The sequence below is a fragment of the Salvelinus namaycush genome, chromosome 26 (assembly GCF_016432855.1).
Source record: "Salvelinus namaycush isolate Seneca chromosome 26, SaNama_1.0, whole genome shotgun sequence".
In the NCBI taxonomy this organism is placed as follows: domain Eukaryota; kingdom Metazoa; phylum Chordata; class Actinopteri; order Salmoniformes; family Salmonidae; genus Salvelinus; species Salvelinus namaycush.
In genome coordinates, this window is record NC_052332.1 from 32,181,479 (window position 1) to 32,198,025 (window position 16,547).

The following is a 16,547-nucleotide window of genomic DNA, read 5'->3' on the forward strand; positions in this document are numbered from 1 at the left end:
CATTTACATTGTAGAAAAAGATTGTAGCCGACATTGTGTAATACGCCTACCATGAACGTTTACGTGTAACCAGACTTCTGCTCTAGTGATTTGTTGAAAATATCATACGTCACTCTCACAAAGATCGGAACCGGAGGTGGTCATTGGAAATATTGCACCGCGTTAGGTAAGATGGATGCACAGTGTGCTTATTTTTTGTCTGTGTAAACTTTAGTAATTTTTGTTTAACTCGGCAACTTTTATGAATGCACAATGTGATATAAAAATGTGCATAATGCTCTAAATAGTTGCAAATAGATGTAATTAGTTAAACTGCTTCTGAACAATATTTTTCAACACGCAAAATGGCTAGTTTAGCTAGCCAGTAAGCTAACTCTAATCCGCGCCGAATTTATCATTTAGCTAGCCAGCTAGCGAGCCAGGATAAATCTGATCACACCTCGACCAACTAATGTTTGTATAGTACAGCAATTTCATGTAACTATATGAGCATCTCGTGTTTCCCGATCGGGTGTTGCCAAGCATCACCGAATTGATGCCACCTCGACTCGAGAAGGGAGGGGGAAGCTAACGTTAGCTTGCTAGCTAGGTTTTCTAATGTTGATCATGGACTAGTTTTAGCTTTATGCGTTAAACTATTGTTAGTTACATGTCACGTTTTATTAAACTACTATATTCATGATTTGCCTATAGTGGTTGCATGCGTTTTTTTCTTAGACGTCCCTTTACAGTTATGTCATCGGCTAAAATATAAACTTAAATTAGCCTAGCTAGGTCACTGACACCCTGCTCCTTCCCCAGGTGTACCCAACCATGGAGTCAACGGATAAGAACGAAGCTATAAAGCTCTTTGTGGGGAACCTGGCTTTGGACACCTCTCAGGAGGACCTGACACAGCTCTTTGGGCCATATGGACAGGTGGTCACCTGCAGTGTACTCAGGCAGTTTGCCTTCATCCATCTCCAGGGAGATGGTGCTGCTGATCTAGCCATAAGGGAACTGAATGGACGGGAGTTCCGTGGCCGCAACCTGGTGGTTGAAGAGTCCCGCGGAAGGCCCATGCATTCCACCAAGGTGTTTGTGGGGAACCTCAGTGCCATGTGTTCTGCTGAGGACCTGCAAGAGCTCTTTCAGACCTTTGGGAAAGTTCTGGAGTGTGATAAGGTCAAAGGTGAGTCTCTACCCCCCCCATCCACTTGTCAAAAGATTTTTAAGCAAATACTGGTATTAAAATTATACTGGTAGGGGTGTTTTCATCAAATTGGTCTTTTGAGGATACAAAGCTGTGTGTAATGACATCATGCATATAAACACTTTGTTCTGTATCTTATCTCTGTCAATGGTTTTGGCACAAACTCTTGGGATAAACAGTACATTTGTCCATGGTGGTCGTGGAACGTACACTCTAGCCTATAGCTGGCAGATACAACACACAGGGTACATGAGATTATGGCTAAGAGGAAGATCATTTTTATTGGTCAATTAAATGTAATCGACAGCCAAGCACTGATCACTTTGTCACCAGCATCTAAATTTAGACCTTTTGAAATGTATTGGAAATAAGCATCAAGCTCATCAGGTTCATCATAACTTATTTTATCTGTTAATAAACTGCATTTTTTTCGCCTCGTAGTAGGAGGACCGCACAACATAGCATAAGTGCAAGTTTACTTCCATATGATGGTTATTCTAGCAAAAACTATGCAAAAAAAGCATATCCACCACAGTTTATCGCATTATATTTCACCATAAAATTGTTTTTATACAATCCTGTCGAACGTGTTTTGTCAACATTTAGGAAAGTTAAGACAATTTTGCCGTTTCCATCAGGCCTATGGTGAGTTTTATCAAACCTGTACTTTACTCATCAGAATGGTTGGATGGTAAACATGGTTAGTGGTTACTTTCATTAGCTGACTGTCTTGTCATCCTGTGCTTGGTTACAGCGAGGCTCTCCTCCTCTGCGGGCTATGCCTTTGTACACATGGAGCGGAAGGAGGATGCAGTGCAGGCTATTGAGGCTCTCCATGGGACCACCTTCAAAGGCCGACCGCTCTCTGTGGAGCTCTCCAATGTGCAGCCCAGTAATCCCACCACGACTACAGCAAAGGCCCCCGTCATGAGTCACTATGCCACTGAAAACCCCTCCATCAACCCTCATATGGAGCACCACCAGAGTCAGGCTGCTGTACTGGCTGCTGCCGTTGCTGCAGCAGCAGGTCTGCCTCTTCAGGTGCAGCAGAGCTTGCACAACTCTGTCTACAACACAACAAGCTTTGATCCCACGTACGCTGCGCTAAAGGGCATGACGGCAGCCAGCGCCACAGATGGTACTCCAGTGAGCCCTGCGGTCTACGGTGCCCTCGCCAGCCAGGTGTACGGCTCTGTAGCGGATCAGGTATACGACTCTATAGCCAACCAGGCAGCCAGCTATCAGAATTCAGCCACACCGGACACAGAAGGCTACAGTAACCAGTACGACCCCACAGCTGGAGAGGCACCGTCAGCCCAGGCTGCTGTCAACCCGGCCTACGGTGGCGCCTCGGCCCTCTACAACGCCAGCTCAGCCTATGGCTCCATGGGGGGTGCAGAACCCACTGCCCAGGCCATCTTTGAGGCAGCACGGGCCCGCTTCTTCCAGCAGGGTCAGCAGGTTCTAGCTGAGCAGCAGATGGGGACTAAGTCAGGGGACAGGGACCGCAGCCCAGTACGACGCTCCACCCCACTGCTGCCTGACCCTGTGCCCCAGCCCTTCCCCCAGCCACGCCCCAAACGCCGCGCCCTCCTCCCAACGCCACCCGGCCGACCAGAGGACCCGGCTGCTGATAGAGACCCCATTGCCAGGTACATGATGCACGTTTGGGGCAGTTTTGTTATTTTGAAGCAGATCAAACATGTTCAACAGCCTTTCTCTTTTCTCAACTTCAGATGCTATGCAGAGTACTATCAGCAGGTCCAGCAGTACCAACAGTACCAGCAGTACCAACAACAGTACCAGCAGTACCAATATGGCTACCCTCCTCCAGCCCCGACCCAGATGCCCCCCACAATGCCCAACTACCAGATGCCCATGCAGGCCCCGCCCCCGACGGAGGCCCACAACCTGGAAGCGCCTGCTACCTACGCCCCAGCTAGAGCGTATGAACCGCCTCCATCACACAAGGAGCCCCTCCTCCGCCGCCCTGACTACTCCCACATGCCAGAGCACCGATAACCCTTTACATTGCAGTGTGAATGTGTGTGTGTGTGAATGTGTGGGTTTTGAGTGATGTAGTTGTGGTCCAAATGTGCATCACTGCAAGTTTGCCCATTTATAATTCCCCTGTTTTGCATCTTCTCTTTTCTAAACACAATTCTGACTAGTTGATTTTTCACTTTATAGTATGCCTGGTTTTGCTTTGATAAGAACGCTGCCCCATAATGCAGTAATCTGTATTGTGAAGTCGTTATGGTTTTAAGGAAGTGTATGGTTGTGATGCGTACTGGGGGCTCTGTAATGACAGCTCTTCCTTACACATCCCCGTCCCATAAACTGTCAAATATGCGAGAATATTAATCCATACCAGAGGAGTGCCTTGTTAAAAGCCTAGTTGAAATATATTGTGTAAAATAAATGTGTATTTTTGAGCAATGAAGGAAGCACCCAAATCGATCCATGCATTTTTAAAATCAGAGCCTTGCCTCTGTCCTCAAGGTGACTTTAGCTCATCCAAATTAGCCATTAGTTCACATACACTACATGGCCAAAAGTATATGGACAGCCCTTCAATTAGTGGAGTCAGCTATTTTAGCCACACCCGTTGTGAACAGGTGTATAAAATAGCGCACACAGCGGCTCAGTCACGAAGTGGTAGTCCACACAAGCTCACAGAATAGGACCGCCGAGTGCTGAAGCGCGTAAAAATCATCTGTCCTCGGTTGCTACACCCACTACCGAGTTCCAAACTGCCTCAGGAAGCAACGTCAGCACAATAACTGTTTCTTCAGGAGCTTCATGAAATGGGTTTCCATGGCCGAGCAGCCGCACGCAAGCATAAGATCACCATGCGCAATTCCAAGCGTTGGATTGAGTGGTGTAAAGCTCACCGCCATTGGACTCTGGAGCAGTGGAAACACGTCTGGAGTGATGAATCAGGCTTCACCATCTGGCAGTCCGACGGACAAATTTGGGTTTGGCCGATGCCAGGAGACGCTACCTACTCAAATGATGGAGGAGGAATAATAGTCTGGGGCTGTTTTTCATGGTTCCGGCTAGGTCCCTTAGTTCCAGTGACATCTTAACGCTACAGCATACAATGACATTCTAGATGATTCTGTGGTTCCAACTTTGTGGTAAAAGTTTGGGGAAGGCCTTTTCTTGTTTCAGCATGACAAAGCTCCCTGTGCACAAAGCAACGTTCTTACAGTAATGGTTTGTCGAGATCAATTCTGTGCTTCCAACTTTGTGGCAATAGTTTGGGGAAGGCCCTTTCCTGTTTCAGCATGACAAAGCTCCCTGTGCACAAAGCGAGTTCCATACAGTAATGGTTTGTCGAGAACAGTATGGAAGAACTTGGCACGCACAGAGCCCTGACCTTAACCCATCCCTTTGGGATGTTGGCCTAATCGCCCAAATCAGTGCCTGACCTCACGTCTTGTGACTGAATAGAAGCAACATCTACTGGAAATCCTTCCCAGAAGAGTGGAGGCTGTTATAGCAGCAAAGGGGGGACCAAGTCCATATTAATACTTAATTAATATGGAATAAGATGTTTGGCGAGCATACCACATACTTTTGGCCATGTAGTGTATATAGTTTAGATCTTAATTTTTCCATTGGCCAGATTTCGTTTTTTAAATTTATATTGCCTTCATCGAAGACCTTGATATGAAAAGTCACTTTTCCAATATGTTCCAGCATATGTAGATCTTTGGTTAATAAAATGGTTATAGGTTTTAGAGCTTGTGTTTAAAAAAAAAAGAGAGAAGAAATTTAAATGGAAAGCAAGGGGCAAAGTATCTTTACATATAGGCTAAATTGGACATGAGGACCAGTGTGACTGTATGTGTGGACACTTGTAAACATTCTAGGGGATCAATTTAAGCATGATGCCTTCACTTTTTATAACAATCACAGGAATACACATTCACACCTCAGTCATCAAACTTTCTCTCCATAATGTCTGGGGCTTTGGGAGCGAGACCCAGGCGCTTTGCTGCAACAACATTACACGTCTCTGCTGGAGTGATAAGCAAAACTCACTTTTCTCTGGCCTCTGGGAATGTAGTCCCTCCCCACGTCTCACATGACCTCCCGTTGGAACTGATCAAATATATCAGATAGAAATCCAACTAAGCAAACCACTTTAAGATTAGACAGGCTAGCTTTAAACTCGCATTTTCTGGGGAACTCGTTTTTTTATTTGCAGACAGTGATGCATGAATGCTTTCTATTATTATACCATGAATACTAGCCTAGTAACTTAACTGGTTTCACCTCTGTTTGGTTTAAATGTAAAATGGAAATGTGGAAAGCCCTGCTGGTGGCAAGTGCATGCAGAGGGCTTCCTTTAAGCATGCCTTTCAGGATCTGATGGTAATCAACTGCCATTTTGGGCCTCACCTTTTCTCAAAAGGACAAAAACTAATGGGCTTTTCACACACAGTACATTGTGTGGTTTGACCTTGTACTGGACAAACATTTTCCTTTTCTTTGTTTTCTTTTGGTTTAAGTGAACTTCCTGTGCGATCCTGATCATAATATTCTGTGAGAGTATTTACTTCAATTGGACCATCAAATTCATTAATTGTCTTAAATGGAGCCATTAGGCTCTCCAGGTTTGATGGAAACGTATTGGTTTCTATTATTCAGTATGTAACCTATTGAAACCTTAAGCCTCAAGCTTAAGTAATAAAAGTAGGAGTGATTTGGTTTGAGAATAAAACAACATGCGGCTGTATTTTTTTATAATTTAAAATAGGAAATGTTTTCCCTATCGGGTTAATTATTAGACATGCGATTAAACATGATATTAAATCGTTTCCATGTTTTTTTTCAAAGGATTTACTCATTATTTCAACCTTTCACATCTGAAGGGAAACACTTTAAACAAATATTATCCTATGAGCTATGACAAGATAATTTCAAACCGTTCTCAATGGGTCTCTACTACTTGGTCTCAGCCTTGGTCTTCATTACACCTACCTCAGAACATGCGACAAACCTCATGGCAATGTTTGTCGCCGTGGGTGTCAGAAGAACAGTTGCAGGCAATCCTATCATTAGATGAGAAATGTTTGTAGCCTTGCTGCGTCACAGTATTTGGATGTAGAAGTGAGCTGTAGACTACAGTTGGTTATGGATTGGTTTTCATTTCTGATAGGAAAAAATTTAAATCGTTATCTCATTCTTTCTGGTTACCATGATAACATGCACCTGCTTATTGCACGTATATTCCTTGATATGGCTTTCTGTGATGTTATAAAACTGTAGTGCATGACGTTGTTACTGTTATTGCTCTTCCAGCTACGTTTTCCCTTCTCGCTAATTATTACAGCTAAAATGGCTCCTGGGTCCCTGGACGCCATGTTGTGTGTGACGGGGGAAGAAAATTAGTCGCGCAATGCCGTGGACGCAGTCCCCACAAAGGTAAAGCCCTCTGCCCCCGACCACGCCTGCACTTCGACCATACACTTCCCTCATTGACCCCACTCCTCCTCCTTCACAACGAGGCACCCCATTTTATTCCTTATTTGAGGTCTGTGATGCTGGAAGCACAACAAACTATCACAAGACAACCAGTTCACAAGAACCCAGGGCCTGAATGTCTGGGCATGTCCAATGGGTTAGTGAGGCCACACTCCCCTCATTGTAGTGGTAGTACTGCTACTAGTATGGTTGATAAGGGTAATCTCCACAAGGCACATACACTATTTTGTCTTTTGCAGAGCCAACTGATCTGGGCTGACGCTGGATGTGCCTGTAAAATAGTCCAGTCATGGCTCTATCTGATACCATCTTCCTTTCCAAAATTAGACGACCCCCATCAACAGTAGTCATGGATTTCTTATTTTCTTTGATTCTATTGATGTTTTTAAAGGAATAATTTTGCCAAATTGAAATTAATCACAATGTATGTCATTAAATGAATCTTCAATTAATCACAGAAATGTGTTTTAAACCTGTACTCAAAACAGATTTAAGAAACGTATGTTATTGTAATTGAGGGTGATCAGATTGGGGAATGCTGGAGTTGTTGCGTATGCTTGTGTTGTGGCATATTTTTCTGAGGTATTTCCAGTGAGACAAGATGTGCATTCACGCTCAAAACTGAGGCGTTCCAGCTGTGCTTTGAACGGCTAAGGACGCAGTGGTACGCAAAAGGCCAGATGAACGGAGGGAGGGAGGTAGGGCTATCGACCTCTGTCCCACGCATGCTGGGTGAGTAACCAATGCACCACTGCCCCGCTCAAATTCACCTACCCCCCCCTTCAATCTGCAGCACAACGCCCAACCCTCTCACTCTGATCCCATAACCAGTATATCTACAGGCCTACAACACCGTCGCCTAGAGAACATTCCACAGCTGCGTTAGCTTAGAAGATATGGATGTCAAGAGGACAACATTCAGTATTCTACGTTCCCTGTCTAGTTGGTTAAGTAAATTCTACATATTCTAATCACCCTGTTAAATTGTCTGATTACAATTTGCGAACATTGATTGGGAACCTTAATGTAATCATGTGGTTGATTTAAGATATATTAGGCTATTTTTACACAGGCAGCCCAATTCGGATCTTTTGCCAGTAATTGGGCTTTTGCCAATCAGATTAGATCTTTTGCCAATAATTGGGCAGAACATCAGAATTTGGCTGCCTGTGTAAATGCAGCCAAACATCAAAATTCCACCATGTATTTTTGTTAAGTTTGTATTGCTGTGTTTATTGAGGACTTCAGTGGCCTCCCTCAATGAATGAGAGCTGGACTATATCGGCCTACGATACACTGTGCACGGTTTCAATCAAAGTTTCCTTACCTTTCTGTCACGTTATAGTTTTAAATTGGCACTAATCATATCACTACGAAACAGGTTTTCCTCCAGTTTCCCAATTTTTCGTCCATTGGAATTCCTGACAACATTTTTACAGAGACTTGTTTGAACGCATGTGGATTAGGACTGAAAACTATATGTACGACCAAGCTTTATGAGAAATCAGGGAAAATACTGTACATCTGTAGATTACTGTTATTTGTCCATTACAGAAAATGAAAGACAGGTTGCTGATTGCAGAACCATTTATTGAAAGATATAGAAATGAATCACCTGATGCTTAATTGAGAATTTGTTTTAATTTGTAGCTGTCAAATTCATTTCAATTAAGACACGTTGTTCTTTGTAAGTCTCAATAAATGACATTGAAACAACTCATTTGTTTTGGATAGCCTACTTTTTTTATGGGCATGAAGGGACATGTTTACTGAACTAAGAAGTATGACACAATGCTCTGCATTATGTGGAATGAAGCCTTTCACATTGATTTTGATCACATATCCTGAAGCTGCGACCTCTGGTTAGTGGCAGTGCCCACCAAGACCTGTCACTAATGGCTGGCTACGTATCAAGGACTTGATTGGAATGTATATCTTACACATGTTTGTTTGTGCCCCTTATTGATCTGTACATGAGAACTCTTGCATTCTAGATCGATGCATCTGCAAGAGGCATACATGCATATCCACTAGTTCTGCCGTGTGTTTTTAGTGTCACTTATAGCCCCAGGTCAAGCCAGTCATATGTAATGGGATGCTGTTACGTGTGTCCGCTTTGACCAGGGGTTTGAGCGCAGTCTACTTCGTGCGGTGGGAGCACCAGTGTTCCTACAATTTTGCGGGCTTAAGAGTTGACGGTATGTTTAATTGAAGAGTGCAAATTAAATTGAGTAGGTCGAGGGGATAAGCATCTCCCAAAGGAGACATCGAAATGACAGCAATTGAAACGCAGATGCATTTTGGTCCCTACATGATGACTTCGGACTCGGAGCAGGTCTACATGAACCAAGAGGATGATTGGGACAGGGACCTTCTATTGGATCCCGCATGGGAGAAACAGCAGCGCAAGGTGATTTGGCCCACAAGTATATGGCCCACAAATTTTGTATGGCGTTACTATTTACAAAATTAAGGATTGGTACCTATGTAGCCTGCAGGATATATACAGTGGGGAGAACAAGTATTTGATACACTGACGATTATGCAGGTTTTCCTACTTACAAAGCATGTAGAGGTCTGTAATTTTTATCATAGGTACACTTCAACTGTGAGAGACGGAATCTAAAACAAAAATCCAGAAAATCACATTATGATTTTTAAGTAATTAATTTGCATTTTATTGCATGACATAAGTATTTGATACATCAGAAAAGCAGAACTTAATATTTGGTACAGAAACCTTTGTTTGCAATTACAGAGATCATACGTTTCCTGTAGTTCTTGACCAGGTTTGCACACACTGCAGCAGGGATTTTGGCCCACTCCTCCATACAGAACTTCTCCAGATCCTTCAGGTTTCAGGGCTGTCGCTGGGCAATACGGAATTTCAGCTCCCTCCAAAGATTTTCGATTGGGTTCAGGTCTGGAGACTGGCTAGGCCACTCCAGGACCTTGAGATGCTTCTTACGGAGCCACTCCTTTGTTGCCCTGGCTGTGTGTTTCAGGTCGTTGTCATGCTGGAAGACCCAGCCACGACCCATCTTCAATGCTCTTACTGAGGGAAGAAGGTTGTTGGCCAAGATCTCGCGATACATGGCCCCATCCATCCTCCCCTCAATACGGTGCAGTCGTCCTGTCCCCTTTGCAGAAAAGCCTCCCCAAAGTATGATGTTTCCACCTCAATGCTTCACGGTTGGGATGGTGTTCTTGGGGTTGTACTCATCCTCCTTCTTCTTCCTCCAAACACAGCGAGTGGAGTTTAGAACAAAAAGCTCTATTTTTGTCTCATCAGACCACATGACCTTCTCCCATTCCTCCTCTGGATCATCCAGATGGTCATTGGCAAACTTTAGACGGGCCTGGACATGCGCTAGCTTGAGCAGGGGGACCTTGTGTGCGCTGCAGGATTTTAATCCATGACGGCGTAGTGTGTTACTAATGGTTTTCTTTAAGACTGGGGTCCCAGCTCTCTTCAGGTCATTGACCAGGTCCTGCCGTGTAGTTCTGGGCTGATCCCTCACCTTCCTCATGATCATTGATGCCCCACGAGGTGAGATCTTGCATGGAGCCCTAGACCGAGGGTGATTGACCATCATCTTGAACTTCTTCCATTTTCTAATAATTGCGTCAACAGTTGTTGCCTTCTCACCAAGCTGCTTGCCTATTGTCCTGTAGCCCATCCCAGCCTTGTGCAGGTCTACAATTTTATCTCTGATGTCCTTACACAGCTCTCTGGTCTTGGCCATTGTGGAGAGGTTGGAGTCTGTTTGAGTGTGTGGACAGGTGTCTTTTTATACAGGTAACGAGTTCAAACAGGTGCAGTTAATACAGGTAATGAGTGGAGAACAGGAGGGCTTCTTAAAGAAAAACTAACAGGTCTGTGAGAGCCGGAATTCTTACTGGTTGGTAGGTGATCAAATACTTATGTCATGCAATAAAATGCAAATTAATTACTTAAAAATCATACAATGTGATTTTCTGGATGCTTTGTAAGTAGGAAAACTTGCAAAATCGGCAGTGTATCAAATACTTGTTCTCCCCACTGTATATACCCTCTGGATAGACACTGAGTGGATAATGAACTAGAATGTATTGGCCTGAACGTTACACTGTCTCCCCAAATGTCTTTTACCCTCATTGGAATGTATAGGCCACCTTCCACCAAAAGTGTGTTTTTTGATCAGTTTAATAACATGCTTAGGGAATGTGATTTTGGGAAAGAGGTCATCTTAATGGGAGATTTTAACATTAATTATGAAGACAAGTGTTGTAGGAAAACCCTCAAACGGATCACTAATACCTTTGACCTTACACAGCTAGTTAAAGGGCCAACCAGGGTGACTTGTTGCTCTAAAACACAGATTGATTTGGTGTTCAGTAATAAACCAGAGAGAGTGACTAAATCATTCAATATGGTTACTGGGCTGTCTGATCATAATCTGACACTTATAGCCAGAAAGCTGTCTAAGAGCAGGTTTAACCTCTCTACTGTTAGAAAGCCAGATCAACTAAGAATACCTAAGAGTGAATTAAGCTATTTTGAAAGCGCAATTAAGGGAATTAACTGGAATGATCTCTTGTCCTATACAGACGTGGAAGCTGATAGTCAGGTTTTTCTATCCACAATCCAGACTACAATAAATGGTTTCCTAAAGAAAATCAAATCCAAACCTGGCCAAAAGAGCACTCTTCCTTGGCTAAATGGAGAAATCTGGAAATTGATGAAAGAATGAGATTATGCTCTAAAAATAGCCCTAAGATCTAAATTAGAGCATGACAGACTTAGGTTTACCATGTTGAGAAATAAGGTGATGAAAGAAATCAGACAGGCCAAGGCAAACTTTTTTATTAACATAATTGGTGAAGCAAAGGGAAATTCTAAATTGATATGGGAGAATCTAAAAAAGTTAACAGGGAAAGACCATAGTAACACTGCAAAAAGACTAGAAATCATGGTGAATAACAATCTAACACAGGATGCAGTCGAAATAGCAATAGCCTTCAATTCCTACTTTATTGACTCTGTCAGGGTACTGACACAACCCCTCCACTGGTTTCTTGGGCTCAGTGCTAGTGAATGACACTCAACCTGTCTTCATCATAAGGGAGGTTTCTGAGTCAAAGGTGAACAAGGTGATTAGCTCACTAAAGAACTCTAAAGCCAAAGATGTGTTTGGGATGGACTCTACCTTTCTTAAAAACTACAAAGAGTCACTCATTGGCCCCATTACTAAGGTCACCAACACATCTATTGGTCTCGGTGTGTTTTCAAGGGTATGGAAGTCGGCCATAATAACGGCCATCTTTAAATCAGGCGACCCTGCTGACGTGAGTAACTACAGGCCCATTAGTATACTACCTGTGGTGTCAAAGGTTGCTGAAAAGTGTGTAGCAGAACAACTGATTGCCCACCTCAACAACAGCCCCTTCACATTACACTCCATGCAGTTTGGCTTCAGAGCGAAACACTCCACAGAAACGGCCAACTGCTTTCTTCTGGAAAATGTGAAGTCCAAGATGGACAAAGGGGGTGCTGTTGGGGCTGTGTTTCTGGACCTAAGGAAGGCTTTTGATACTGTTAACCATGAGATTCTCATCACAAAATTGTCCAAGTTCAACTTTTCCCCTGATGCCTTGAGATGGATGAAATCATACCTTGAAGGCAGAACTCAGTGTGTCAGAGTGAGCAATGAGCTGTCGCCCACTCTTAGCTATGATGTGGGCGTGCCCCAAGGGTCAATACTGGGGCCCTTCCTGTTCAGCCTGTACATTAATGATCTGCCTTCTGTCTGTACTGGGTCTGAAGTTCAAATGTATGCAGATGATACAGTGATATATGTGCATGCAAAGAGCAAACAACAAGCTGCACAAGAACTCACTACTGTAATGGTCCAGGTTACAAAGTGGCTCAGTGACTCGTGTTTGCATCTCAATGTGAAAAAAACTGTTTGCATGTTCTTCACAAAGAGGGCAACAGATGCTACTGAGCCAGATGTCTATGTGTCAGGGGAGAAGCTCCAGGTGGTATCCGATTTTAAGTATACTTGATTCCAACCTCTCTTTTAAAAAGCATGTGAAAAAGGTAATTCAAATAACCAAATTCAACCTAGCTAATTTCTGATTTATACGAAATTGTTTGACTACAGAGGTAGCAAAACTGTACTTCAAATCTATGATACTCCCCCACTTAACATACTGCTTGACTAGTTGGGCCCAAGCTTGCTGTACAGCATTAAAACCTATTCAGTCTGTCTACAAACAGGCTCTCAAAGTGCTTGATAGGAAGCCCAATAGCCATCATCACTGTTACATCCTCAGAAAGCATGAGCTCCTGAGTTGGGAAAATCTTGTGCAATACACCGACGCATGTCTTGTATTCAAGATCCTAAATGGCTTGGCTCCCCCTCCACTCAGTATTTTTGTTAAACAGAAAACCCAAACATATGGCAGCAAATCTACAAGGTCTGCCATGAGAGGTGGCTGTATAGTTCCCCTAAGGAAAAGCACCTTTAGTAAATCTGCATTCTCTGTGAGAGCTTCCCATGTCTGGAATACACTGCCATCAGACACACATAACTGCACCACATATCACACTTTCACAAAATGCTTGAAGACATGGCTAAAGGTCAATCAGATTTGTGAACATGGTCCCTAGCTGTGTGTTGCCGCTTTCCATGTCTGTTGTCTGTAACTTGTGAGGTGTGGAAACACTTTGTTGCTTTTATGAATTTTGTCTTGCTGCTTTTTGTTCTATGTTGCTCTGTCTGTATGCTACGTCTTGCTTGTACTATGTTGCTCTGTCTGTATGCTATGTCTTGCTTGTCCTATGTTGCTATGTCTTGCTTGTTCTATGTTGCTATTGTCTATATTGTAATTGTTTTTAATAACCTGCCCAGGGACTGCGGTTGAAAATTAGCCGGCTGGCTAAAACCGGCACTTTTACTGAAACGTTGATTAATGTGCACTGTCCCTGTAAAAATAAAAATAAACTCAAACTCAAACAAATCATTAGGAACACTTTCCTAATATTGAGTTGCACCCGACCCCCTTTGCCCTCAGAACATCCTCAATTATATACACTGCTCAAAAAAATAAAGGGAACACTTAAACAACACAATGTAACTCCAAGTCAATCACACTTCTGTGAAATCAAACTGTCCACTTAGGAAGCAACACTGATTGACAATAAATTTCACATACTGTTGTGCAAATGGAATAGACAAAAGGTGGAAATTATAGGCAATTAGCAAGACACCCCCGAAAAAGGAGTGATTCTGCAGGTGGTGACCACAGACCACTTCTCAGTTCCTATGCTTCCTGGCTGATGTTTTGGTCACTTTTGAATGCTGGCGGTGCTCTCACTCTAGTGGTAGCATGAGACGGAGTCTACAACCCACACAAGTGGCTCAGGTAGTGCAGTTCATCCAGGATGGCACATCAATGCGAGCTGTGGCAAAAAGGTTTGCTGTGTCTGTCAGCGTAGTGTCCAGAGCATGGAGGCGCTACCAGGAGACAGGCCAGTACATCAGGAGACGTGGAGGAGGCCGTAGGAGGGCAACAACCCAGCAGCAGGACCGCTACCTCCGCCTTTGTGCAAGGAGGTGCACTGCCAGAGCCCTGCAAAATGACCTCCAGCAGGCCACAAACGTGCATGTGTCAGCATATGGTCTCACAAGGGGTCTGAGGATCATCTCGGTACATATTGGCAGTCAGGCTACCTCTGGCGAGCACATGGAGGGCTGTGCGGCCCCACAAAGAAATGCCACCCCACACTATGACTGACCCATCGCCAAACCGGTCATGCTGGAGGATGTTGCAGGCAGCAGAACGTTCTCCACGGCATCTCCAGACTCTGTCACGTCTGTCACGTGCTCATGTGCTCAGTGTGAACCTGCTTTCATCTGTGAAGAGCACAGGGCGCCAGTGGCGATTTTGACAATATTGGTGTTCCCTGGCAAATGCCAAACGTCCTGCACGGTGTTGGGCTGTAAGCACAACCCCCACCTGTGGACGTCGGGCCCTCATACCACCCTCATGGAGTCTGTTTCTGACCGTTTGAGCAGACACATGCACATTTGTGGCCTGCTGGAGGTCATTTTGCAGGGCTCTGGCAGTGCACCTCCTTGCACAAAGGCGGAGGTAGCGGTCCTGCTGCTGGGTTGTTGCCCTCCTACGGCCTCCTCCACGTCTCCTGATGTACTGGCCTGTCTCCTGGTAGCGCCTGCATGCTCTGGACACTACGCTGACAGACACAGCAAACCTTTTTGCTACAGCTCGCATTGATGTGCCATCCTGGATGAACTGCACTACCTGAGCCACTTGTGTGGGTTGTAGACTCCGTCTCATGCTACCACTAGAGTGAGAGCACCGCCAGCATTCAAAAGTGACCAAAACATCAGCCAGGAAGCATAGGAACTGAGAAGTGGTCTGTGGTCACCACCTGCAGAATCACTCCTTTTTTGGGGGTGTCTTGCTAATTGCCTATAATTTCCACCTTTTGTCTATTCCATTTGCACAACAGCATGTGAAATTTATTGTCAATCAGTGTTGCTTCCTAAGTGGACAGTTTGATTTCACAGAAGTGAGATTGACTTGGAGTTACATTGTGTTGTTTAAGTGTTCCCTTTATTTTTTTGAGCAGTGTATATATATATTATAAACTGGTTCGAGCCCTGACTGCTGATTGGCTGAAAGCCGTGGCATATCAGACCATATAACAAGGGTATGACAACTTATTTTTACTGCCCTAATTACGTTTGGAACTAGTTAGCAATATGGCACATCGGGGGTTTGTGGTATATGGCCAATATAGCACGACTAAGGGCTGTATCTTAGCACGCCACGTTGCGTCGTGCATAAGAACAGCCCTGAGCCTGGGATATTGGCCATATTGCTTTAATAATATATACAAGATATGCTATTTACCAGACACTTTTATTCAAAGCAACTTAGTAATGTATGCATTTTAAGTGTTACCTGGAATCGAATACACTAGCTTGGCATTGCAAGCGCATACTCTACCAACTGAACTACTGGGGGTATGGACTCTACAAGGTGTTGAAAGCTGTCCTCAGGGATTCTGACCCATGTGGACTTCAACGCTTTCCACAGTTGTGTCAAGTTGGCTGGATGTCCTTTGGGTGGTGGACCATTCTTGATACACGGAAAACTGTTGCAGTTCTTGCAAATCTTGACACACTCAAACCAGTGCGCTTGGCACCTACTATCATACCCCATTCAAAGCCACTTAAATATTTTGTCTTGCCCTTTCCCCCTCTGAGTGGCACACACACAATCCATGTCTCAAGGCTTAAAAATCCTGTCTCCTCACGTTTATCTACACTGATTGAAGTGGACAAGTGACATCAATAAGGGATCATAGCTTTCACCTGGGTTCCCCTGCTCAATCTGTCAAGGTGTTTCTAATGTTTTGTACACTGTGTATATCTGTTGTACCGCTTAAGGTCTCTAATAACAATTTGAATGAGTTGCCAGTAAACTTATTGATTAAATGATTGCTTGTACAATTCCATTTTGGGGATGGGTAAAATGGTCATAGTGTAGACCAGCTACAGGTAGGGAGGAGGATGCCTAAATCACATTTAAACTTGGCTGATCTAATTGAATACTGGCCATTCACCTGCTTGATTTGGGAAGATTCATTGCACATACCAGTTTATATGTACTTCAACCTATTTTCAACTGTCTGTCTTACAGTGGTAATTGACAGGGGTAGGCTAGCCTACATTGGTTTCCCATCAGTGTGAGGGTAGTTGAGCCAAATGCAAGTCTCTCAATTCCTATATTGCAGAGACTGCAGCAGATGACAACACCCAGACAGGGAGACGTAGTGGCAAGA

General features: G+C 44.0%; 1 protein-coding gene, 1 long non-coding RNA gene and 1 pseudogene across 2 annotated transcripts; all 3 read left to right on the forward strand.

Annotated features, from left to right (window-relative positions):
• The first annotated feature begins 120 nt into the window (after positions 1–120).
• Positions 121–3,648, forward strand: LOC120021621 (RNA-binding protein 4-like). Its single transcript, XM_038965428.1, has 4 exons — positions 121–166; positions 802–1,171; positions 1,947–2,844; positions 2,929–3,648. Exons 2-4 carry the CDS (start codon positions 814–816, stop codon positions 3,212–3,214), a joined length of 1,542 nt encoding a protein of 513 aa, XP_038821356.1. The 5' UTR covers positions 121–166; positions 802–813; the 3' UTR covers positions 3,215–3,648.
• A 766-nt stretch (positions 3,649–4,414) lies between these two features.
• LOC120021438 lies at positions 4,415–8,405 on the forward strand. Its single transcript, XR_005472511.1, has 2 exons — positions 4,415–6,628; positions 6,928–8,405. It is a non-coding gene; the product is annotated as an uncharacterized LOC120021438 (long non-coding RNA).
• A 555-nt stretch (positions 8,406–8,960) lies between these two features.
• LOC120021591 overlaps positions 8,961–16,547 on the forward strand; it is a 32,573-nt pseudogene continuing 24,986 nt past the window's right edge.